This window comes from Lissotriton vulgaris, chromosome 6 (genome assembly GCF_964263255.1).
Source record: "Lissotriton vulgaris chromosome 6, aLisVul1.2, whole genome shotgun sequence".
In the NCBI taxonomy this organism is placed as follows: Eukaryota; Metazoa; Chordata; class Amphibia; order Caudata; family Salamandridae; genus Lissotriton; species Lissotriton vulgaris.
Genome location: NC_141694.1, coordinates 499509805 through 499537263, shown reverse-complemented (window position 1 = coordinate 499537263; position 27459 = coordinate 499509805). Strand labels below are relative to the sequence as shown.

The window sequence follows — 27459 nt, the reverse complement described above, 5'->3', positions numbered from 1 at the left end:
ATCTTTGCTGTTGTCTGGTATATAATTACAACATTCTTGGACCTTCAAAAGTTTACAGACTCCTCCCTCTTTCGCTAGAAGGACGTCTAAAGCAAGACGATTTTGTAAAACCATAGTCCTTATCGATAACATTTCACCTTCAACCAACCCCAACGACTTAGCTGCATTCATTGACAACTCATCCACAACAGTTGCCAATCTTCTAATTTTCACATCATTCAAGATCATTCCCAAAGTCTGTATCGTTGCTCCAAAAATGTCTCCAACTATGGCTCCTGCACTTTCACTTCGCTTCACTCTCACACGTTGTCCTCCTTCTAAAAGTTCAAAATCTTCCGTATGGTAAATCTTGGGAAAAATGATTGCTAAATAACAAGTTCCATACCATTTCCCAGGCAGTCGCACATATGCATTCCTCCCACAAATAAAATACACAGTCGGAATGACCAGCACCACACCCTGCAAAAAGTCCTTAGCATAATACTCCAAAGTGAAAGTATGCTCACACGTGGTATGACCTATGTACACATTCTCATAGTATGTCTGTGGTCTATGAATGCACAACTTCCCTGTCTGCACTTCATCTAGAGCTATTGGACCATAACTTCCCTTCGACTTGTGCAGCTTTTCTTCATCTGTCCAATCCACTTTACCCTGTCCTGAATCTCGCAACTGCTTTTGTTTCCGGTACCTATCTTCTACTTGTTCTATGAATTTCTTCTCTGTATCTGACAGCAAACATGTCAGATTATGGCGATGAGCATTAGACTTATCAAACTCTTGAGTCAGAATAAAATATGTCCCAAGTCTGTCTTCTGATTTGTAATAATCATACTTATTCAAATGCTTATAGGCAGGTACTTCAGGAAGTACAGTATCATAATTTGAAAAGAAATACTCAAAATGATTGAGTCCATGGAAAATGCTAAGCAGCAAACTACATGAAATTCCATAAGTCAATGGAAGGTGATGGTATCTAATACCCTCATCTACAGAAGCAGGCAATTGCATACACACACAACAATATTTCGCATCCATGGCCTCAATGTACTCATACAACAACTTCGCATACGCATTAAGCCTGAAATTGCCTTTAGACAGAACTGCATGTAACCTACGACTCTCCGCTAGTAGCAAAGCTCTTTCGTCTCCTATTTCGACCTCTTTCTTGCTAGGAGTAGTAGGTGTAGGTTTTCCCTCTACCTCCACTGCCTGCTCATGTGGTACTAAATACGAAACTACAACTACTAGGATAATGAACAGTATCACTCCTCCTACGAGTGTGCCTACAATGCACCTAGTTCTACGATTCGGGTTTCCAGCCTCCATGGTCTCAGAACAATTTACAGCTTTTCTTGTTCAGCAACAATTTTCACAGTCTCTTCTCTCCGACTTTAGTTGCTCGAACCAATTCAGTTCCTTATTTACAGTTTTTCAAAGACAACCCTAATCCATCTCTTTCCTCTATAGGAAGTCCCTAAATTTCTTCTCCTTCCGCTCGGACCTAGGTTGTCAAACTCAATTTATTTACAGGAAAAGTCTCATTCATCCATAATAAGAATTGTTCTGACCGTTTCTAGCACATATTCCAACAGTTCAAGACGAAGAATAATAGATTCATGATTGGTATTTCAGGACCAAACGTAGAAAAGATCAGTCTACTCAAAATCAGAGTACGAATTGCGCTCAGTATCAGTGGATTCGGGACTGTGATGGTCAGTACACCTTCAATTTCAAGTCCTGGTACCAACAACAGCACATCCAACTTGATGTTAGGACTGGTACTGATCACTGTCACTGCTCTCACCCTCCCCGATCTCAGTACTCCTGGCATCAGTCACAAGGTAAGTCCACTCAGGAGTCACGTACCTCCGGCAAGGCACCCTCGTTCGTCTTGATCTCCTCAGACCTCCACGAGCTTGCCCTTCTTCGCCTTCGTCTGATTCAAATTCCTCAGACACAGGAGCAAGATCTCTTTCAGAAACCAGTCTCAAGTTCAGTCGCCTTTGTCTCTCCGGCCACTGTTCCTCTGCTGGCTCCTCTTCCTTCTTCTTGCTTGCCCTGCTCATGACTTTCTTCAGCTGAGTTTGACTCTGGACCACTTTCACAGCAACTTCCCCTTTCGGAGTCGGTTTCGGAGTCGCTGCTGTTGTGACCCTTCTCAACCTGATCTAGTGAGCAAACAGCTGCATCAGACCGCCTCACAGCTTGGTTTGTCCCCTCCTGTGGCCCTGCCACATCAGCTGGATTTTCATTCGGGAGAGGAGCTGTTTCTTCCAAGGGTGCTGAAACTCAACGTCTATGGGAAGCATGTTTCCAGTGTGGCAGCCCCCACACTTCACAGCAGTGTTCGTGACTAGGATGACTTGGTAAGGGCATCTCCTCCGAACATCTAAACAGCTCTTTCGCACGTGCTTCTGAACCAACATCCAGTCCCCCGGACTCAGGTCGTGACAGAGATCACTGGATGCCAGGACCACAGTAGCCTGCACCTCATGAGACTCAGAATGGACGACATCAGCGAGTCCTTTGCAATAATCGAGGATCAAATCGTCTGTGATATTAATCTAAGCCGCTGCTGGCACTGTTGGCAACCTCATAACCCTTCCCATCAGCACGTCATGAGGGGAAAGACCTGGTCTCCTGTCTGAGGTACTGCACATACACATCAACACCAAGGGCAAAACATCAGGCCACTTCAGAGACGTAGATGAACACACTTTCGCCATTCGAGCTTTCAGAGTCCCATTGATCTGCTCCACTATTCCAGAAGCCTCCGGACGATAACTACAGTGAAGTCTCTGATCAATATTCAGTGCTGTGCAAAGCATCTTCATGATTTCACTATGAAAATGCATTCCTCTGTCCAATTCCAAAGAGGTTTGAATTCCCGAATCGAGGGACAAGCTCCCTCAACAACAGCTTAGCTACTGTGAGTGTGTCGCACCTGCGGGTCGGGTATGCCTCCACCCACCTTGAAATCATGCACACCACTACCAAGATGTACCTCAAGCGGTTGCAACTAGGCTTCTCAATGAAATCCGATTGCATTCCGTTGAAGGGCCCCCCTGACCTCCCAATGTGACTCATGGTAACTGCAGTCCTCTTTCCGACATTCATTTGTTGGCACATAACACACCTGTGACACACAGCTTCTGCCACCGCACAAAACTGTGGATTGTACCATGTCTGTCGGAACACTCGCACCATCACATCCCTTCCTAAATGCACTGCACCATGAATCTGTCTTGCCATCGGACTCAGCAACTCACCCGGCAACACTGGTCTTCCATCACCAGAGACCCAAATGTCCACATCGCCTTTCACACAGCCTGAATTAATCCACACATTCTTCTCACCTGTTCTTGCAAACACTTGAGCTCATCCGAATGTAAATGTAAATGTAAATGTGGCATATTTGTATAGCGCGAACAGTGACCCGGAGGCATCCCGGCGCTTGTACTCCTACCACAAGGGAACCCCTCCTGGCTTTTCCTTGTGGGGTGTCCACTCCTGGGCATCCCATGGTGAAACCAGGCATCCCTTGTGTATCAGGGGGCCTTTGTGGAGACTAAGCAAGCTATTGCCCAGAGTTGCAGCGTGGGACCCATGCTTAGAATCGGCACTGAGGCGAGAATAACCGGTCAGAGGAATTTAAGCCCGAAACCCACCGAGGCGGGAATCGAACCCTGGTCCCTGGCCAGCGTTCTGCATCAAGGTCTGCCGCTCTAAGCATTGAGCCACACTTCTCCACTTCCGAAGTATCTGCCATAGCCAGCATCATGTTAAAATCAGTTCTTTCTTCTTCCCCTACAACATGGTTCTCAGTGAAGAAATAACCTTGTTCAGCACAAAATCGTGCAACTTCATCCGCATAGCGGTTTCCAAGTGACACGAAATCTGTCCCTTTTCCATGAGCTGTGCACTTTACACTTTACAACAGCAATTTCTTTGGGATGTTGGAAGGCCTCTAGAAGCAACCTCAGAACTCCCCATTGCGGATGGGTGATCCTGACAATGTCATGTAACCTCTCTGGGACCATAACTGTCCGAAGTCATGAACCACACCAAACCCATACTGGCTGTCAGTGTAAATGGTAATCCGAATCTGATCTGCTGCTAAGCAGGCACGAGTCAAAGCAATAATCTCAGCCACCTGAGCGGAGTATACTCCTTCCAGGCACGCAGCTTCAACTACTCCGGTAATGGTACATACAGTAAATGCTGCTTTCAATTGACCAACACTGTCCCTTAAACATGAACCATCAACGAAGAAAATTTCATCAGGGTCAACAAATGGTTCATCAACAATGTCGGGTCTCAGTTTGGTGCAAAGTTCAGTCACGTCAAGACAATCATGAACCGCACAATCTTCATCAAGTGTATTTGGCAACGTTATCAAGGTAGCAGGATTCAAAACAGAACACCTCTTAAAGGTCACATTATCCACAGCAAGTATGACCTGCTCGTAGCGTGTGAGCCTATTGTTTGTCAGGTGCTGTGTCTTGGTCCTGGTCATCAAAAGTTCAACAGAATGTGGTACGTGTACCGTAAGCTGATGACCCATGACAATGCTTTCACATCTTTCAATGCCGACACCTGTTGCAGCAATGAATTTGAGACATCCGGTCAATGCTGATGCTACTGGATCTAAAGTAGCTGTGAAGTAGGCAACTGGTCTACGGATACCTCCATGATCCTGCACTAGGACTGCTAAAGTGCAACCTTCTCGTTCACAGCAAAATAGTGAAAAAAGCTTATTGTAATCAGGCATTCCCAGTGCCGGAGCACAACAGAGATCCTCTCGCAACTCAAGGAAAGCCTTCATACATTCATTGTCCCATGGTACCGGGTCACTCACATCCTTGTACGTCAGTCTCTGCAAAGGCTTTGCCTTCAAGGAGAAGTTGGCAATTCACTGGCGACAGTAGCCAATCATCCCTAGGAACATCCTAACCTCTCTCTGAGTAGAAGGCACCAACATACCCATGATCGCCTCTATCCTGTCAGGTGACACCTTCCTCTTGCCTTTTTCTATTAGGTGACCCAAGTACTGCACCTCATTCAAACAGTGCTGTAACTTGTTTGTCGACACCATGTGTCCAATCTCTGCCAAATGATTCAGTAAGGCAATGGTATCAATCCTGCATACATCCTCAGTCTCTGAAGCTACAAGGAGGTCGTCAATGTACTGTACGAGTACAGAGTTCTGCGGTAGTACAAGACTCCCAAGATTCTTCTTCAAGATCTGATTAAAAATTGATGGACTCTCTGTGTACCCTTGAGGGATACAACACCATGTTAAGACACGGTTTTCCAGCTTAAAAGCAAAAATAAATTGTCTCTTCATGCAGAGGGATCGAGAAGAAAGCCTGACACAGATCAATCATGGTAAACCACTCAGCTTGACACAGAATCTGAAACAGTATCACAGATGGATTCAGTACCACTGGACAAAAGAGAACAACTATATTGTTGATCCGGCACAAATCCTGCACAATCCTGAACATCTGACTCGGTTTCTGCAATCCCATAATAGGCAAGTTACATGGACTGCCTATTACTTCCTTCAGAATTCATTGCTTAATCATGGATTCAATCACAGGCTTCATCCCTGCAATTGTTTCTGGAGTCAAATTGTATTGAGGCGTTCTTGGGAATTTAGCATTCTGCTTAACCTGAATCTTAACTGGTTCAACTCCTTTGATCAATCCTATGTCTTCTCCAGTAAAGTCCCACACCTCCTGCAAGACTAAATCTCTTAAGTCAAGTGGAAGCTCTTCCACTGTCAAAACAGGATACATCTCTTTACACACATGCTGATTTGCAACCTTAAAGGTAGCATCATCATCATTTGTTTGCAGTTCCACTCCTTTGGGGGTACAATAGATGGTACAATTAAGCTTACACAGGAGATTCCTCCCTAGTAAACAAACAGGATTCAAATTGCACACCACAAACTGATGTCTGTCACAAAACCATCCTATTTTCACAGGAATCGGTTCTGTCAAGGGATTAGTCATCTTCCTATTCGCAACACCTACAACTTTGATTGTCTGTCCCGAGAGGGGTAGGTTGGGGACTACTGCAGATTTCACAGTAGAACAGGTAGCACCAGTATCAACCAGAAAGGTGGTGGGGTGACCATCAACCTCCGCTTCCACAAACGGTCCCCTCTTGTCTACCTCCAAGACTGCCCCAAGAGTGCAGTCTTCCTCCCCTCTCAGGCACCATCATGCCAATGGGTCTAAGTAATAATCATCACTCATCAAAGAGGCATCTGCTGGTAAGTCCGAGTCCCTGACGGGATCCTCAGTGGCTGGGGTACCTGTACTCGCAGAGCCAAAGTCCCCCCCTTTGGCAGTTTTTGGCTTGGACACGGTCATCATCACCTGAGTCACCTGTACCTGCTCTACCTCTTCTCCTGCTGGACCTGATTTGCTGGATTCAAAGAACACTCACGTGTCCAGTGTCCAATCTGATGTCGCTGGTGGCTAGCAGTAGTCCTTTTCAACGTGGCTAGGCCTACTCTTGGCTTGGATTCCTCTACATTTCCCTTTGCCTTGTTCTGATCATTCTGTTTCCTTCCCAGCGTACCTCCTCCCGACTGCACCTGACCTCCTTTGTCAGCCGCCTACATCTGGACCAGCATCGACTTGTCCTTAAGCTTTTTGTTTTTCAAGTCTATTTCATCACTACAATACCTAACATACCTCAAGATTTCATCCAACGGCTTGTTCTGCCAACAAATTGAATGCTGCTGGATCATAAGACATATATCAGGCTTCAATCCCAAAACAAACTTCGAAACAAACTGTCCCATATCCTTAGGATCCATTGCATCCAACCCACTGTACTGCTTACAGACTTGCATAAGTCTTTCGTAATATTCATGCACTGTCTCCTTTGGTTCCTGAACTGTCCGATCTACCTTCACCCAGTGAACGTCCTGTGGGGGTACCTTAGCTTTTTGCCATGTGATCACCTGTTCGTACTTTCTCATAACCAAAGGCGATGGCCCGTTTGTGACAACTTCTCGGTCTGGTTCAGCAGTTGGCTATTTAATCGCAACCTTACATGCAAAACAAAAATCTCCCAGAAACACAATGTCAAACAACACCTTAGAGATCTTAACAAACCTCTCAACCTGCTTGTGCCGCTCAACTGCGTTCTCTCTCAACTTTGGAAAATCGTTCGTGAATGCTGCCAAATCTCCCAAACTCCAAGGCACATGCACATATCCTCCATTGGCCACTTCCCGTAAAGGGTATGCCCCAATTCCTGCCATTCCCCCTCCTGTATTGGGTGTCTCTACCACACTCCTTGTGACACTCTTTTTCTTTGACCACCATTTTTCCCATTTGTCGAGTCCGCTCCTGGCTCTTATTCCTATAATCAGCTCCTTAATGTGGGTCTTTAAGCCAATTACCTTCTTCTCTTTTAAGTCTTGATCAGTGTATTGAAGCATCCGAAGACATAAGAATAATAAGAGACCAAGGCGGTACAGCGGTGTTGGTACTGCTGGACCTTTCAGCAGCTTTCAACACGGTCGACCATAGTATTTTGGTCGACTGTGTCGGGAAAATGGGCATCTCCTCCACGGCAAGAGCTCTCCTCGCTTCCTTTCTCTCTGAGAGAACGCAGGCCGTCACTCTTGGCCCTTACCAATCTGCTAAACTGTCACAACCGTGTGGGGTACCTCAAGGCTCATCCCTGAGTCCGACACTTTTTAATATCTATGTGTCGGACCTGGCCAATGTCATCAAGGCACATGGGATGAGCCTAACCTCCTACGCGGACGACACTCAATTGGTGATGGCTATAAGAGGTGATGGGGAGGAGGTAGCTAAAAGATTCCAGAGAGGACTGACGGAATTAAGTGAGTGAATGGCAGCGAATTGCCTAAAACTTAACTCGGAAAAAACCGAGGTAATGATTTTTGGACAACTCTCACCAGAATGGCCTGCCTCGTGGTGGCCCCAAACTTTTGGTGGCCCCCCCAATCCGGTGACTAAAGTAAGGAACTTAGGAATACTTTTTGATAACCATCTAAACTTCATCGACCATGCTAGCAAAGTGGCCTCTATAGCCCATCACAAACTACGCATGATCCGAAAGATAAGTCCTTATCTTTCTACTACCGCCATTAAAACTCTGGTGAGCTCACTAGTCCTGACATCCCTAGACTACTGCAATGGGCTTTTTATCAACTCCCAAGCTAGAGTTATAAAAAAACTGCAGACCGTACAGAATGCAGCAGCACGTCTTATTCTGGGAATTCCTAAGTTTGCTCCTCTCTCTGACGCCATTCCTAAACTACACTGGCTGACGATTCAGAATAGAGCCAGATTTAAATCACAGTGCATTATTTACAAAGCACTAAATAAACAGGGCCCGCAGTTCCTTAAAGACCATCTACGTCCTTATCAACCTATACGCCTTTTGCGTTCTACCAACAGCAACCAACTAATGGTACCCCGCACCAAAACTGTGATGTGGGGAGACCGACGGTTCGTGGTAGCAGCTTCCAAACTGTGGAATACTCTACCCCAGGACATCAGAGCATGTCCCACACTACTCCAATTACGCAAAAAATTGAAAACTTGGCTGTTCAATAAATAAGTTCCCGGTACAGAATAGTGGTCTGAGCAAGGAAGCTTAACATCTAGCTGGCAAATTAATCAGCGCCAAGACACCCTCGGGTATATGCTGCGCTTTATAAATGCCAATAAATAAATAAATATTGCAACCTATGATATCCCTGCAACATTTTTGTCCTGGACAAGACCACATCATATTTATTTGCCAATTCAGTCAGTTTCTCATGTATCGACCTCGCTTTGCGAGTCACCTCCTTTGCTACAAACAGCAACTCATCTGGCTCAAAGAGTTCCACTCTCTCTAAGGGTAAATTTCCCTCAATTATCTCATCCACTTCTGCTTTTAGTCGCATTACGTCCAGCCTTTTCACTTTCACTGCTGCTGACAGGGTGCCTCTACTCGATTCCCTGCAAGCACTGTCCTGTTCTCAGCACCTATTCGCTTCGGGTGTCTCTCTAAAAGCCATGCTGTTCACCGAACTCCCCTGGTCCCAATCCTCTTTTGGCCCCTCGCTTTGAGCCCCTTCGACAGTCGTCCATGTTCTTAAATCTGGCCTCAATTCGCCAAGAGATTTTTGTCTTGGCCCCTCAGATCCATCAGTCCTCTGGACGAATCTGCAGTAGCTGGCAGCGGAGTACTCGATTTCACAGGCCTTGGCATTTGGCTCAACCCACCCACTACACCGTTCTTTACATTGCTGATGCTCCCTTCCATTCCCTTCTGTGATGGAGTTCCATTTCTCACCGGCTCTGGATTGTACACTGACACTAAGGGACCAATGGTAACCGGTACCTTAAGGGCATCCGGCAACCTCTGAGGACTAATGCCTCATGCATTCTGCATCTCCCCTGATGAGAGCTTTCCCACTACTTCCGTACTAGGTGGAACTTGAGGTTCTCGAACTCCTTCTATCAGGGCTGACTTCTCCCCTTCTGACTCTGGATTGTATGGAGGTGGCCTCTCTGATAACATCCTTTCTATCAAGCTATCATCTGTGTCACTATCGTCTTCTTCAGAATTATTTTTCTTGCCGTTCCGTCTTTAGCAACAGCGGATACAACCTGTCCCCCTCAATAGTCTTTACTCTCCATCTCTTCGCCAATGCATCCCACCTTGCATCCTGAAATGCTCTGACTGACCGTTTTACTCTTTCCTACCTCCTGTCCCTGTTTCGCTCATGTGCCGCCCTAATCCATACATGTAATGCTTCGAACTGTTTTGGTCTAGGCAAAGGACGCAAAGAAGCCATAATCAATTTCAACTGGTATAACCCTTACAATCTAAAGGTTCCGAATCTGGGAAAAGTCAATTCTTCCTTTCCATCAGTCATCTTAGCCCAATTTTCAAGCCACAATATAGTATGCAACCCTACATTCGTAGCCACATAATGAGCTGGAGTATCCTCGGGTGGAACGTCTTCTCCCCCCCGGGGTTCTAATTTCTTTTCTCTTTTCAACATTTCTCGCAACACTTTAAAACATTTCATGATGAAAACCAACTTTTCGCAGCACTCCTCTACTTCCTGTTGACAATCCATCAATCCCAGCGCAGCTTTATACCAACCGCCCTATCACAGAGCGGCACCTTCTGATGTCACTCGCCTTCGCAGCAGTTCCCCTCCTTTACAACTCCGCTCTCACTCACGTATATGTCCCATTCACACACTGAAATGATCACTCACGACCAAGCAATCACTTCGCTGACTGTACGTCCACAGTCTGACTGTACCTCCACTTTCACGTAATTGTCACCGAACTGGCAACTGTCTGTCCACAAAACGACCGGACAATCACCTCAACTGATAGGTTACAACCACTCAGCAACCCACGACCAGCGTCAGTTACTCACCCACTCACACACTCGATCCCCCTATCTTGGTCCAGCGGGCGATCAATTGTATCTCCCGATTCCCTTAACAATGGTTGACAATTACTCTGGGTGTACCGTACACCCGACCCACTTAAGCTACTCCTTGAGCCTAAGATTTTCCCGGGCTGCGCGCGCTCACAGCCTGATCCAGTTTCATACAACAGGCATTGCAACTCTGCAAGACATCACAACACAACACAAACGCCGCAATCTAACAACATAAACCCCTATTCATACTCACTCTCCCACGAACTGCTGCTTTTGCTGCACCGTCACTCTCCATCGATCTCCATGAAACGCCGTCTTCCGCAGACAATCCACTGGGCAATCATCACCTAATTTCTATGGGCTTTAGAAACTCTTATCCTAATCTAGATCTCCCCTCACTCTAGAGACAACCATCCCACTCTTCTACCAACTGAAGGAGCTGGGATTCTCATCTAGATTTTTTTCCTAATCCATTCTTTAGAATCCCTGGACAGGTCGACTGGACCTTTTTGTCTGCTAAGAAGTGAAGAGGGGAGGTTTCCAAATTCATAGCAAAAACAGCTTTGTAAATCAGCAATCAAATCCAATTTAAAGAACCACTGACTACGAACTAAAGTTTAGGAATTTATTATAAAGCCAAAAATAATTGGGCATACAAACACCTCAGCAAGAGGTTCAAGAAATAAACTGGCACTAATACAAACATAATCCTCTGAAGGAGTCTCAGACGACTCAGAATAAAAAGCAAAGTCAGTTCAAGAATCATTAGGCATCCAATAACTTTGTTGTTTCAATTTTTTGTATTGTATTTTATCATCGAATGTATATTTGATCCTTATATATTGTTTTTATCATTTCATGCCCCACATTATCTGGCATGTATTGTGATCATTTAAATGTTTGACAACAAGATTGTTTTTTACTTGTTTCTTTTATGTATATTTTTAAACAATAATAAATGAATAATATTTTCTTATATATTTTGTCGTTATTAGTTTAGTACACTGTAGCTTCTGTTATTATCTTTTGTGTTGTTGTACCTGCCATCCTGCAGTGTTTTAGTTGCCTAGGAATTTGTTATATTTGAAATATTCTTCCATCCAGCGTCCGTTGAGGTGTCCTTGGTTCCCAGGCTCCTTCTCTGCCAAATGTTGCAGATGGACATTCCTCTGGCATTTACTCGTCCGCACTCCTACCGGCCTAACTTCTAAACAATGGATCATTGTACCTAATTAGGTCTGTGGCCTTGCACCTGCAACTGAAATACGTGAGAAGCAATCTTGTGCACATTCAAAGTTACAATTCAATATTCTCTGAAAACAGCACCCTTCCCATCAATAAATCATTTCACAAGGATAACCAAAGCCAACTAATGAAATCACATTTAGGCTTCTACTGGCTTCCCTAATTCCCAGGCCTTTACACGTTTAAATGCATTTCTAAATGATTCTACATTATAAGCAATACTCTGTCCCATTGCAAAAGTAACATTCATTTCAATTCTAAAAATAAGCTAATTTCCATGTTAAAGCATCGCGTTTTGTCTCCTACACGTGCAACTCTTAATATGGCACGTTTACCAATCCTACAATACACACGTTTAATAGCATTTCTAAGTTATACAAAGCATCACTCTCCTAATAAGGCTCTACATTAATCTGCAACATTATGAATATATCTTTACACATTGCACTAATTCCCAATCTGCTGTTATATTTGTAAAACCCATATTAGTATTTCCTCTGAATATGCGGGTGCTGACTACCCACAATTATAATGCACCCCTACAATTCTTAAAGTAACATGTCGCTCTCTCAATATTATTCCTCCTCAGGATATGTGTACATATTGTTTAGTCTCAAAATTGTCTGTAATTGCAGCATCTTTTATATCATCTTTAGTGACTGAAAGGTAATAAAACAATTGTGTGGCCCTGGAATACATATTATTTTTCCATCTCAATGTTTTTGATATACTGTTCTTCATTTAACGATTTATGACTTTCCAAATTTATAAATGAAAAAAAGCACTGGCTGACCCTGGAGGAAACTTTTTATGAGCTTTATTTACTGGCAATTAATCATTTTTACCCAACATGTTTTTTATATCTTTCGTTGGCAAAGTCCTTTCAATTAAAAAAATATGTATATTATACTTATTTAAAGGGGCTTTCAGTCTGCTTTCTGTATCCATTGGTCTGTTGCTGTGTCATGCACGTTTTCTTTCCACCCACTACAGCATACCGCACGGAGCAGGGGGACAGCCCATTTCAGTCACTGGATAACTTCACTTTGAGGGACTGCATTTTGCTCTTTCACAAGGAGCACATCCACACACAAGCTAGTTCCCTTCTGTGGCAGTGTTTTTGTTTTTAATGTATTACCTTGATGTTCCCTTTGTGTTTGGAGTCTTATGTGACAGCAGGACACTACTTCGTAATTCATCAGCTCCTCTCTCCTGCAAATGCTTTTTAAAATTCTTTTTGGAGTGTCCTTTATGTGACTGTTGGTATTTCACCACATAAAAGTTTATGTTCACTTGAAACTGTTTTGCATTAACTTATCGAAAACTTCAATATTATATATGTGAAGACAATTCTTCAGAATATGTTTATCCTGGAATCAATTTCACCTGTAGTTCTTTAGTATATTATGCCCAGTAAGAAAACCAGCCTTTATCATGTTTAATTGCATCGCTTGTACCACTTTTGTTTATTTCCGTCTTGCCTTTCTTTGTTTCTTTTTCTTTTTTCTTTGTTTCCTTCTTTCTTGCTTTCTTTTTTCATTTTTCTTTCCTTCCTTCTATCCTTATTCATTCCCATTTTCCTTTCTCTTTCATTCCTTCTTTCCTTAATTCTTTTCTTCTTTCTTGATTTCCTTCTCTTTCATTCCTTCATTCCTTCTTTCCTTCTTTCTTTTGACTTATACGCCTTTCTTCTTTCTTACTTGTATTCCTCCTTTCTCACTTTAACTTCTTAGTTGCTTATCCCCTTCCATCTCTCCTCCCTTTTTTCTTCCTTATCTTCTCTCTTTTTCTATTTTCTATTCTTTTTATTTTTTTACTTTGCCTCTTTCTCACTTTCTTTTTCTTTCCCTTTCTTTATTTTTCTCCTTCTTTCCTTCTTTCTTTCTATCCTTTATTCTATATTTTGTTCTTCCTTCTTTTGGTCTATCTATCCTTCTTTCCTTCTTTCTTGCCTTTTTTCTTTCCTTCTTTCTTGTCTTTCTCACTTTATTTCTTGCCTTCCTTCTTTTTTCCTTCTTACCTTCTTTCTCCCTTTCCTTCTTCCTTTCTTTCCTTCTTTCTTTCTTTCTTTCTTACCTTATTCCTTCCTTTCTTTCTTTTTCTTTCTTTCCTTCTTTATTTCTCAAAAGCATGAGGCTGGCAGCCAATGGCACAACAATGCAATTGTTTAGGTCTGTGTTAGCCAAGACCATTTGATTTTACTAAAGATAGGTCCATAGTTACATATAGGGGTTTTCAGTCACACTTCATCCATTTTTTTTCTGTGGATGTGTGATTCACATTTTTCTCCTACCCACTTGAGCATGCACCAAAGGGCAACATGTCACCCAACTTAAGCCATTGGCTGACTTCACTATGAGTTACAGTATGCTGCCCTTTCACATTCACACACAAAGTAGTACTCGCCAGGAATTGCTTTGGTAATGTATGTTTTTTTGAGACCCAAAAACATGTTTGTCTTAAGTCATTATTTTTTTAGGTTGACAAACTCCCAGCAGCTTCCCAAACAAAGTTTTACAAAATAAGGCATGACAAAAAGTACAAGAATGGCTGACGATCCCAGACCTATTGGATATGCCATTGTTTGTTGGTTATTGTTCTTCCGTGGCTATCTTGGAAATTGTAGTACATGCTGCTGCAGGGTATAGTGAGAAGATAGCAAAACATAAGATTCAGCTCTGTGTTTTTTAACAAATTCAGGACGTTTTGCCACATTGGTTAGGAAATGATGCATTGTTAATCGGTGTGCAACAAGACACTTGAACAATTCAGATTGAAGGAACCTCTTTTCCAAAAATTTAAGTGATGAGCAAGTGTCTACATGAGTACACAATAAATGTAGCAATATGATGGGTACTGTCTTAATACATTTTGATATTACTATTATGTAAAATGTTCATTCTGTGTGATTTGTCCCTTTTTGTAGCCGTGAAATAGATGCATCTATGGAAGTGACTGTTCCTGATACGATCACAACTTGGGTAGCAAGCGCTTTTGTAATATCAGAAAATTTAGGACTCGGAATAGCAGAAGCTCCTGCAAAGGTAACTGTTTATCGACATATTGTTATGTATATTGTTTAAAGTTCATCTTAAATTCCTGAAGCACCCAGTAGCATTATGCTCTTTATAAAGAATTATTCTTGAAAAGGATCTAGATGTACATTATATCATAATTATTACATAAGTTTGTGCCTCATTGTTTTTTTTTTGTATTTGACATGCTGATTTTTATATTGCATTTTGTTTGGTGAAAATTATCTATTTAAATCCCTTTTGAGATCTTTTAAACAAAATGTCTCTGTTGTATAACAAAGCTGTAATCTCCTAGCTACACACTGATAAAATGTGATTGATAAAATGTACAAAGCAGGGAATATGTGGCAATCATCAGTTGGTAGGGGGTGCACCTGCATCTAGTGCACGCAAAGCTGAGAAAAGAAGCAAAGATTCTTCTCTCTCAGTGGCACCACTTGTTTTTTAAATTAGATACTTAAGAATCAACAAATATTTTATTCTCGAAATGGTGTTATTGAGATCCTTAGTTTGTACTTTACCAGTTACCTGGGATGTAAAAACATTTATTCTTGAGGATTGTCCAATGCCTGTAAAATCTTGTCTGTTTGGTAAAATCGTCACAGGGTAAATGTGTCAAGGATGGAGGTAAGGCATGAAGCAGGAACGATGGGGGCGTTCACTAGTTACAATCTTTGACAAGCACAGCACCTATGCTATTAGTGAAGGGGCCAGGCACATACACATAACTGAAACAAGCAGCAAACAAAGCCATACCAGCACCTTGGCATGCTATCTCTAAGCTCAGTCCTGTCTCATTAAGCTTCCTTAGATTTTTTCACATGAACATACTCATTATAGACAGACAGAAACCTCCACTCTCGTCTCATTCAGTTTTGTTTGTAGTGGATGAGTTGAGTTACTGCTGAAAGCACACTTCCACTTTTCTTCAGACAATTTGTACATAGAGCCCAAACACAAGCCTCTGCTTCAAAGTTGCTAGAAGGAGGATTATTTTTATTACATGTTAGAAGACAGAATGAGCCTATTCTGCCTTTTTGTTGCTTACTTTCTTTTTAGGTCTCACCTAGACATCACTTACACTGTCTCATCGAGACATGTTGTATACTCCTTGTGGGCTTATGACCCACCCATTGCTTTTCTTGCTTCTTTGAGTGTCTTTTACAAAGCCTTTCTTCCAAGTGGTCAATCTTTCCTATTTTGCTTTTCGTGAGTTGTTCCGTCCCCATTACCTGTGGCAAATGCTTTCAGAAAATCTTTTTTCTTTGTCTGAGGGCACTTTACATGATTGCTTGTGTTTTCACTTGCTCCATCATTTTTTGTAAACAGGGCTGCCAACTATGGTGGGTGAGGGATTTCTTCCTCATAAATGAAAACCCAAGGGTATGCTAATTGCGAAGGTACTTTCCTGGACCGTTTTTTCTTACTCTTGTTTATAATTTAGAAAATATTGACATCCAAGCATCTAGCAAGGCCACATGTACCCAGGGAAAACTAATATTACAAAGCAAAAATATCAAAGTTATAATCACTATAAACAATAGTTAACTCCAAAATTATCATTTTTGGGAAATCATTTTACAGTTACAAGCCTCCCTTAGCACTGCCTCTTGTTGATGGGATGACAGGTTTACTATATAACAGATAGTTAGACATGTCAAACTCACTTTGCCCAGTTGAGTGTGTCCATTGTTATCCATGACAAGTAAATGGTAAGAGCCCTTTTGCCCACCCCATTTTCGGGTCTAGTGGTTGTCTACTTAAACAAACTTGTCACTTATTCTTAATCCCTCTCTTTGTTATGTTATGTTATTTAAAATTTGTATGGCGCGCAGCTACCCGAAGGTTTCCCGGCGCCTGTGAACGCGTGAGACAAGAGATACAAGTAGAGGGAAAAGATACTATTGGTTAAACAGCCATGTTTTTACGCCCTTGCGAAAATTGAGGTAGTGATTTTCTAAACGTAAGTTAATAGGTAGGGAGTTCCAGAGGGAGGGAGCCAGATACGCAAAGGACCGGCCTCCCATTCTAGCTCGTTTAATTCTGGGCACCTGAAATTTAAATTGATTAGACGAGCATAGTAGACGTGGTGGGAATTGATGGTGCACTAAGGAGCAAAGATATTTGGGGGCTAAGCCTGAGTTAATTCTGTGCATAATGCAGAGTGCTTTGAATTTGGCTCAGTTGTCAATTCTTAGCCAGGGAAATTCCCGGAGTGAGCCTGATGTGGAGGCCATTCTGGGAAGTTGGCAAAGCAGTCTAGCTGCAGAGTTCTGGACTACTTGCAACTTGTGGAGCACTTCCTTGCAAGCACCAAGATAAAGCACATTGCCATAGTCCAGTCTGGACACTACTAGAGTCTGGATGACAGTCTTTTGCGTGGGGAGAGGGAGCATCCAAAGAATTTTCCTCAGCCATTTGAGAATAGCGAAATAGGTAGAAGCGACTTTGATAACTTGTTGCTTCATCGACAATAAGTCGTCTATGATGAAGCCCAGGTTGTGTGCCGACTATGACGGGAGGGGAGGAACGGCCATTTGAGATGGCCAATGATGGGGGCCCCAAAGGTGTTTATTTTTCGCAAAAAGGAGGAGTTCAGTTTTCTCACCATTTAGTTTTTATTTATTAGCAAGCATCCAGTCAGCAATCTTGTTTAGTCCCAGCTGAAGTGAGGGTGACTCTGAGATCTCATTGGTGGAGAGTGAGAAGAGCTGGGTGTCATCAGCATAATACTTTGCAGGGTGTAGATCACGTCCAAGGGAAAGAAGGACATTTCCCCTCTTTTTACACTCAAAATCAGCACTTGGGTGGCCCCACTGTTATCCAAATGGTAATTCCATTTCCATATCACCAGTACCTGCTCCTTTGTACTGTGGAGAAACCAGAAGCACAGAGGGTTAAAACGCATCAATACAACTGGTAAAAGGGAAAGCGGGGACACCAGCCAATGTCCTATGTAAAGCCTATTTAACTAAGGAGTAATACTTCTTCACTTCTGCATAAGGACTTTCCCTGCCCTTTCTTTCTTTTTCTTTTTTGGATTAAGTCAAGTCAAAAAATGTAAAAACTGTTGAAAGTAATGGTGTACTGTCTTTGCATATAGAAAAGACTCAACTGGTACACAAACCACTGAAGTGGTATTTACATGGACAGTTTGCTAAAATTCTCTGTACTGTCTGAATTTTAAGGTAATCCAAATATTTCTTTTCTGATGAATTATCACTAATTATAGTGCACATATATGTTTTTCCATTGCGTTGTTTCAGTGTTATACATTTGTAGTGGTCAACTTGTCACTAATGATGTTTTCTTGTAATTGTGTTGGCTCTTGTGTATGCTAACAATAATTTAAGCTAGAAATATTTCTGTGAAAGGCTCAAATGAATTTAGTGATTCAATCCAACTTGGATCAAAATAATGATTTTCTTTTACCTATAATCAGATTTTTTTTCATTTATTTCTGGCTAATTTGGTGATTACTTTTCAGGGCACTCTAAAGTGAGGAAATCAACTAAAGAGCATATACACCTCAAATCACAGACTGCTTGCTTGAAAGTCCTCTCCCTCGATTAAATTAGTTGTGCCGCAAATGTGTGTTTAAAACTGATAAAGGCATTAATGTTGGAGAAGAAGTGTAAGACATTTCTTTTCTGACCAGGCAAGGGATTAAGGCACCCGAAATAAACTGTCGGAGCTGTGGAAATTAAGAAACAAATTACGCTTTTCAGAAAACGCCACCCTCCTAGCCCTCCTGAAAGGGAGCAAAATCATTTTTCCCTTTGGCCTTCAGAACTGCTCCATATTGCTAGTCAACCAAGGACATCAGGGGATAGCAAAGAAAAAAATCCTGCATGCTAGAGAAAGTGTGGTTTCTCCATATGGACAGGCTCGCCAAATCAGCAATCTTATCATGCATTCCAATGCAAGCAGCAGTTGCACAACACTCTCCAGCAACCATCATGACAAAAGGTGCCCAGAGGGAACAATGCAAGAGTGCAGATCTCTGCAGCCTGCCGGGTGGACAGCGATTGCTTGTTCTCATGGACAACTGCTTAAAATACCCTGTAGTTTAAACAGTGGAGTCTACTATGTTTGACAAAATAAAACCTAAACAAGGAAAAAAAATTGTAATAGACTTACTTCAACCCTATTCAAGACTGATAATGAACCACCTTTCTGTGGCCAAGATTACAGCAAATAACTGCAGGCGTTTGGTATCCACCATCATAAAATAACACCTCATTGGACACAGCCAAATGGAGAGGTTGAATGCCTCATGTGCACCCTGAATGAGAAAATGGGCATTGCAGTGGAGAGGGGTGAAAACATTGAATGGAAACTCAGAATTTCTTGCCAGCATACAAGAACACTTCACGAGTTCCTGAGTCGGAAGTCTGAGGCCGCGCCCCATTGACGGAAGAGTTGCTGTGCGTCCGGACGTGCTGATGAGTGGGGTCAGGTGTGGTTTGGAGGCAGGCGGAGTTGGGCGGAGGCCGCGCAGCAAGGTTGAGCCAGGCCGTGCAGGGAGCTGCATTAGAGCTTTGCCATTGCATTGTCGGCATTGGGACCAGGATCGGGACCGCAGCGGCGTAATCGGCGTACCGGTGAGTCGACAAACGGGTGTGAGGGTGAGGAGGTGAGGAGTGAGGGGGGGCGTAAGGGGCCGTCTCTGCCACTGTTGGTAGTGGGCAGTGGGCAGGTTCCACTCGGCTGGCTGGGTGAAGACGTGTAAGACCTTGCCCTTCTGCCTAGCCCCCTCCCCCCATCCCCCTGAATCGCACGGTGTCGCTAATGCTGCTTGTCTAAACCCCCCTGTATTCCCAGTGTCTGCCGCGTAAGCCTGCAGGGTGCTCTCCTTTGGTCCGGCTCATCCATTTCCCCCGCTCCACTCCACCTACCTGCCTAACTGGTTAGTCACGTGGGGCGCCTGGCGGCTCTACCTAGTTCTGGGGCTGCTCCCCCCGCACCCCCTGAATCCGCTTAACGACCGCTGGTCTCGCTGCCTGCTCAGGTTGATGACTGGTGATTGGTTGAGGCAACTCCAGGCGACTCCACTTTACCACCCCACCATTCTAGCATTTGTGTGACCCCATCTGGCGGGGGCACTACACCTTAGGGGGGTAAAACGGAGGTGAGATCTTGACTCCCAGCCTCTGGCCTGAGCAGTGCGGCGAGCGAGCATGCGCAAGCAGGAGGATCGGGGTTGGGAAAGCAAAAGAGCGGGGGTGCCATCACTTAAGACACCGACAAAGCACCGACACAAACTATTGAAGCGCTAAAAAAGCGCCTCTTAAAACGCCACCCATCAACAGACCTGGCAGCTCTGCGAAGACCAACCAAAATTTCAAGATAGCGCAGAACATAAAAACCAGCACAATATTAGCCAGCCTGAGACATCAGCATGATTAGAATCATCAGCACCATCAGAGTTCCAAGGCCTACCGTAACCCTTTCCAGACTGCCCACGGATCTGGTAGAGCTACCCCAGTGTAGTCTCTGAAGGAGGGTGTCTGTACCAGCTGACCCCGAACAATTATTCCAATTAATAGAAATCATGAGATCTGGGAAAGTAAGAAAAACCATAGCGGTATCAAAACGGAGGAAATCAAAACAGCTGGCACACGATGAGAAGCTCCAACCGGGTAGCCATAAGAGTCTCCGGGCCTGCCAGGACACAGCGAATGCGGCAAAATCAACGCTAAATGGTAATCGCAATCCCACCCATAATGACAAGAGCATGGATACCTTGAATACCCTAAAATCCTCGAACCTGTTGGACTACTTCAAAAAAATCCCAACTATGAATAACACTCTCCCACATTGTCAGTCCCCGGAGGCAGTCCGGCTTGACGTTTTGGACCAAACAGTCGAAACAAGTATGCCCCCTTTAAATCCGCTATCTCTACAACAGTTGTCTATGAAAACTAAAAACTTGGCTCAATTTCCAGAAGCTTATATTTTTGGATCTGCAAACGACCCGACCCCAGCCTGGTCGGGGGGGTGTAAGCTTCCAACAAAACCCTTCATTTAATTACCTACCACAGCTGCAATTAGGTCAGCATTTTTCACCCACTGCTGCGTACAAGCAAGAAGCATGTCTGATGCAACCCCCTCCAATGAGTCCTTCGTATAACTTAAGTCCCCTCATAGACCAAATTCAGAAACCAGAATCACCAGCAATATTGTTACGACAAGACCTCGCTGCACCAAAGGAGTCTACAATGGTCCCCCATCGTCAATTAACTTTTCCACAAATTCACGTGCAAAATGTTCACTCTTGCAATAATATTTTACATACTTCTCTTTCATCTCAAACCATAAGTACACCCAAGGATCATTTGGACGCGTCAAGTCCATAGCATATCGCATCTTCACCTCCAGCACCAATAACGACATCAACACAAAAATCGCCCAAAAAACTAGACCCAAATGACCAGCTTTTAGCAGACTTGTCGTTTTTCTTCAAAAGCACTCAAAACTCCCCTAATCATCTGTCAAACGCAAAGTCTAATCAAGAAGAGCCCATAGCAACTGGCGCTTGGCCTCAACTCCTTCAAACCTTCTAACAAACAGTTAACGCTTTGAATTACCATTCGGACAAACTGGATGCGCAGGTTGACCTTTTGAACACCTTAGCATTGTTTACATCAGGGATCGACAACAAACTGGACAAACTGAACAATTTAATACTAGGAGCACAATCCTCCGCAAAGCTCATACAGTCGGTTTGTTGCTGCTCCCCTATCATAGACTCACTTTCTTCGCTTCCAGCTTTTCTATCCGACGTTATAAATGAAGTCAAAATGCTAAAGGGAGGCAATTCTCCGCCCGCAACCACAAAAATCTCCAACTTTGACCCAAGATACAGCTAATTCCTGGACTACCACAAAAAAGGCACTAAGTTGAGTGGGGGATTTGTCCCCCGTCCAAATCAGTCAAGCGAGCAGTTAAAATCCGGCCAACCTCAATTTGCAGCAACGGTTTTGGAGCCGACTGAAGCAACGATCAAAGATGCCCGGTCTCCAAGCGGGTGCACAATTCGTACCAACCACATCGAGGCAGGGCTGGTGGACAGTTCAGTGGCCCAGGCACCCTCTAATCTGGAAGTGCTGTCAGTTCCTCTACCACTTTCTAGTAAGAGAGAGCGCAAACGTCAGCGCAAACAGAGAAACAAAACAAGAGCAAAAGGAACAGCTGTCCCCTCGAAATTCTTTCCCCTTTTTGAAATGGCAACCAACAAAAAAGTGTTAAGTGAGACTGATGCACCATCGCCCTTAGCAAACCCCAGTGCTATTCAACCAAATGGGGACTAATCCGTAACCGTTATCCAACTGACCCCGGGCAGTAACCAAGATCTTACTGAGCCATCTGCGGGAATAGCGACAGAAGAGCCCAGCACTGTCATAGAAAAGTCAAGGACTAAAATCAACGAACCAAGCTTAGTAGGTCCCATAGTGACTTCAGTAAAACCCGAATCAGCCTTAATCTCAACTTTATCTCGGTCGGACATCCCAATAACAAGAATGAACCTCACAAAAACAATTTATAATCATAAAACAACTTCACATAAAAATAGTCAGTGTTTGCGGAAGGCCCCCCAATATCCGCCACAACAGGAGCAGGAACTGGATGCAGGCGCATCATCTAATAAAATCAATAAGTCTGTTCCAAGTTTATGTAGCAAAGAGATCAAAAGTGATTTGCAACACTCCGACATTCTACTAGCACCTGACTACAAATCAAAAGGTTGGCACGATATCCTTAACAGATCGAATATAATAAAACTAGTGGACGGTATTCCGGAGTTTGCAGGTCTGGTATGGGACGATATAGAATCTATCATATTCCTCCCACCAAGAGGCACACAACTGTCTGAGGTAACCCTGGTGTCATTCAAGACGGCCTATTGGGCAGGAGTATTTCTGGATCACAAGGCTACTTTGCGGGATTGGGGCATTCGAGTTTATCCATATTCCACCCCAGGTTACCCCACAGCTTTACTAAACCAGCCAACACCACCCACAAAACCAGGAACGCTCAGATCTCTGCCCTACATTAGACCGTACTCAATTTTAAAAAATGAGTCAGGATCTGAAGAACAGAATACAATCTCTCCAATAGTGGTCTCCAATGCCGACATTAGTCAAGGCTGGGGCTGGCTCCCAGCTATCCTGTCAACCAAGAAATTAGAATGACCACATAGAGTAGAGTGTGTGGACCAAAACAGCAAATCATTGGCAAAGATAAGTCCTCAAGTAGCCTCATCAGCTTCTGTGTTTAATTCACAAGCAGATTCTACCTTTTTAATGTGTTCTTGGAACATCAGCGGCCTTCAGCATAAAATTAGGGACCCAGACACCTATTCCTTTATATGTGAGCATGCAGTTATAGCCCTGCAGGAAACATGGGACACACAAGGCTGCCCTATCATCGGTTTTACTGAACTATGGAAACCAGCACTCAGGGACAGACGCTATTGTCATTCCAAAGGTGGCCTGTCAATATACATATCTAACAACCTAAAAGGCCCAATCACACGATTACATTTTGATGAAGACTGGCTACTTGGGGTCAAAATCAACTCATGGCGGAAACAACGTTCACTTTTCCTCTTAAACGTGTACATCAATCCAAGCACACGTACAAAAAAAGATCACCTGGTACGTCTAACGGAAATTATGAGTGACTTAGCCGCGGAACAACCCAACTCAGATTGTATTGTCACGGGGGATTTCAATACCAACTTATTCCAAGGAAAACTAGCGGAAACCGAAGGGCCTTTCTTATTTTCTTTGACTGAGGCTAAGACACAAACCAAACCCCGCAACCAAGCCCATTGCGGTCTGGGCGAACTTTGTGTGATGCGGTTCTATAGTGCAGGCTATCTGGTAATGAACGGTAGGTCGGTGGGCGATACCCCCCCAAACTGGTCCTGGACAAACGGTAATAAACAATCCTATTTGGATTATACCATCTGTAACTCAGCCCTGCTCCACTGTCTTGTCAGCTTTTGTATTCGCCCACGAACCGAAAGTGACCATCGGCCCTAGGTCATATCCCTTATATCAAACCCAGTGTCCCATAAACCTGCACCTCCAACCTGTAGGGGAACATACACTGAAAATCTAAAGCGCCTCAGATGGAGAGAGAACATTAGTTGGACTATTCTACATGTAAGCACGGACTTTATAAGAGGTGGAATCGATCAGGATGCCTCTCCGACTGTGGCATGGATGATGCTTTGCTTACACCTGATCAATCTTTTCCCAGCAAAACAGCAGGTTCAAAGGACAATCCCGCCTCGCCAGTTCACACTTTCAAAACAGTCAAAGTCACTTAAGAAAGCAGAAACAACGCCCTCCGGCTACTTGCAAAATCTCCAGGGAACAGTGAGCTCCTAAAACTTTATCAAATGGCCCAAAAGTCACTCAGGTTGGCGATTACTAAAGACAAACTGACGCACGAAAATCAATTTTGGTGTAAATTAGTGTGGGAGAGCAAGAGCCGAAATTCAAGAAAATTGTGGGCCCTAATTAACAACTCTAACTCGAGTACATCGAGCTTCGGATCTGCAAACATTCAAGAATCAGACTGGGTAACTTTTCTCACTGACCATTTTAGGTCACCAGAAAATATAGGAGCCACAGGAAGCAGTCCCCTAAGAGAGATAGAGACTGATTTAAGTAACATGCGGAGCATTCCCACCGAGTGCTTACACTCCGTCAGCGATGATGTCCAGATGCCGCAAGACAGGGTTGCCTCAGCTGTGTTAAAAGCAAGATCAGACGGAGCACCAGGCCTAAATGGCTTACCACAGAGCCTGTTTAAATCTGACATAGCTCTCTGGTCAGGGCCGCTAACAAATCTTTTTAATTATGCTCTAAGAACTGCAACAATCCTGGACTCATGGCGGGGCGCAATAATCCACCCTATCTATAAATCAGGATCCCGTGCCTCCCCCAACAATTACAGACTTATTGCTCTTTTGGACATTGAGGCTAAGCATTATGCAGGTCTCCTCTTGGAGGAGTTGAGGATATGGGCAGAGGAACACAAACTGATACCGATGAACCAAACAGGTTTTATTGCCAACTCCGGGACTAGGACCAACCTATTAGCACTGTCAACTATTGTCGACAAAGCACTCTCAACATCTAGGTCAGTGCTTTGTTGCTTTGTCGACTTCAAAGCCGCATGTGATAGGGTCCCAAGGGCGGCTCTATGGGAAAAGCTAAGAAAATGGGGATCCCTGATAAATCACTGGAGGCAATTATTCAACTCCATTCTCGTACCTGGGTCCGGGTGAAGTTGGGGTCCGGCACGCATCTCTCACGGAAAATCATGACAACTAGAGGTGTGAAACAGGGATGCGTGCTGGCCCCCCTCCTTTTTAACCTGTTTATAGCAGATTTGTCTATGACACTGGATGAGACAAACAGTCATCCCCCAAAGGTGGGAGGCACGGCACTAAGTAACCTTTTATATGCCGATGACCTGGTTCTTTTTAGCCTCACAAGGGTCGGGCTGCAAAGGCTTCTTGACAAATTACTTAGCTATACGATCACGAACCAACTAGAAGTTAATTTAAAGAAAACTCAAGTTGTCCCCTTTGGAAGGAAACAACATGTTGGTGGTGGATTGTCATATAACAACACAAGCCTCGTTATGGGTCACTGATACAAATATCTAGGTGTTCACTTGGACTCTTGGGGTAATTTCAACAAACAGCGCAACAAGATCGCTGTTAAAGCCATGACCCTTGGGGTGTCACTAGCCAAGCTGACGAAAAATCTCTCTGGCCCAACTCTCTTGCCACTTTTGGAAGTCCTGAGAGCAAAAATTGGCCCCACTCTATTGTACGGCATAGAGATATTTAGGGGCAAACTGAAAACTGCTTTAAATCAACATACGACTAAAATCTATAAAAAAGTTCTCCATCTGCCAAATTCGGCATCTGCAGCCCAGACAAGACTAGAGCTGGGCCTATTAAATTATGAGGCCTCTAACATCGGCGCATACCTAAACCTCTGTCATAAACTGAGACAAGCGGACTTAGGTACATTAGAATCCTTAGTCTGGCTAGAAATCACCCAGAAAAACCCAGGAGATGCGTTTGGTTGCTTTTTTAAGGACTCTATCCATCAAATGTCAGCGAGTGACTTATGGGCCCTTAACCCCAGCCAGACAGCGTTCAAAACCGGTATTAAAAAATGTGTGAGAATGAGCTCACTCATTATGGACAAAGCCCTCTTTTCCAAACGCAGCCATGCTTGGACTCTTGTAAATTCTTACAGACGGTTAGCCCCCGCCACCTACCTGTCTTGCACATATTTACTGTATTTAAAACGTAGCCTTATGGCCATTAGAATGGGTGATTGGCGATTTTTGCAAGGTCTGCCCCCCTGACGACGTACGGTCAAAAACCTAACCTGTAGAGGGTGCGGCAAGACAGCTGAAACTCTGTTGCACGTGGTCTGCCTTTGTCAGCCCTTAATTTCCAACGCAGGTGCAAACTCAAAGCAGAATGGAACAGGCTGGGTGTTCGGACCTGTAGGCAAGCCATCATTGCAGCTCTGAACTATGAAAATACAGATTTAAATGTAGGATTAACAATTTTTATTCAGCAAGCATACCGTAATTTTATGCAAAAGAGGTCCTGCTAATGCATTTCCCTTATTTTATTGTTTAAATCATTTAATACATTCCCTTTCGACTGGCCGACACACCGAGTGGTACCTCTAAGAACACTGTCTGTCGGTGTAAGAAAAATGGGGTGAACAGTTTTGCATATTGCGTTTTTTTTTAATATGTGATGGAATTAGGAGGTTTAAGATGTGGTACATGCCTAGTATTATTATGGTTGTCTAACTGATCGCCTTGTTTTCTTTTCATTTTTAATAGTTTGTATATAATGTGAATTTTGTAATTTTCGTCTTTTAAAGATATTTGTAAAGCCCCCAGAGCGACTATCCAAAATGCATCAGGATGGGTTCTATCCCAACTGACCTTAAGCACAGCTTACAGAGGCAAAAGTGGAAGTAGAATTCCATGGGGGCTGGTATTCATAATGTAGATCATGTGTTAATTAAGGACAGACCCCCAGGCAGCCAGTTTAGACTACAATATAAAGGGTCAGAGTGGGTGGTGACTAGAATAAAGATAACGATTACTGTACAGCGAGGTACTGAGACTGTCACACAGAATGTATACCTGGTTAAAAGAATTACACAAGTGGTGAGGGTGAGAGATTTGAAAGAATCGGAGGAGGAGGGAGAGAAATGCATACAGTGAAAAGGTGATGACCGTGCAGATGCCGAGAAGATAACAAAAGCTACTGACGCCCAAGAGGTCAGAATACCAAGGTCTCTGATGTCCCAGGAGAATAAAATGGGAGGCATATATTTTACCCAAGGCCAGAGGACTATGCATGATGCCTACAGGAATCCAAGGCCTTCCCATCGCATGAGATACTTTGATCCTTCTAAAGGCCTGCATGTGTTTATCTTTTTACTTGTCTTTCTATCTTTGTTTTGAAAGTGGAAAGGGATGTAATGTGCACCCAGCGCAGGTTGATGTTATCACATACAATTATTTTTAATTTTATTTTGTTTTCTAAAGTTTTATATAGCGCAAACCAGATCCCGAGGGATATCAGAGCGCTTTACAAAAGGATGAAAGGTAGAGTACTACTCCAGTAAAGAATGCAAAACAGTTGTTGTCA

General features: G+C 43.6%; 1 protein-coding gene across 1 annotated transcript in view; it reads left to right on the top strand.

The window, feature by feature from the left end:
• Positions 1–27459, top strand: part of LOC147707490 (CD109 antigen-like) — a 911073-nt gene that overhangs the window by 516940 nt on the left and 366674 nt on the right. The window contains exon 19 of the mRNA XM_086926507.1: positions 14630–14747. Coding sequence (XP_086782633.1) covers positions 14630–14747 — 118 coding nt within the window. The remainder of the gene's footprint in view (positions 1–14629; positions 14748–27459) is intronic.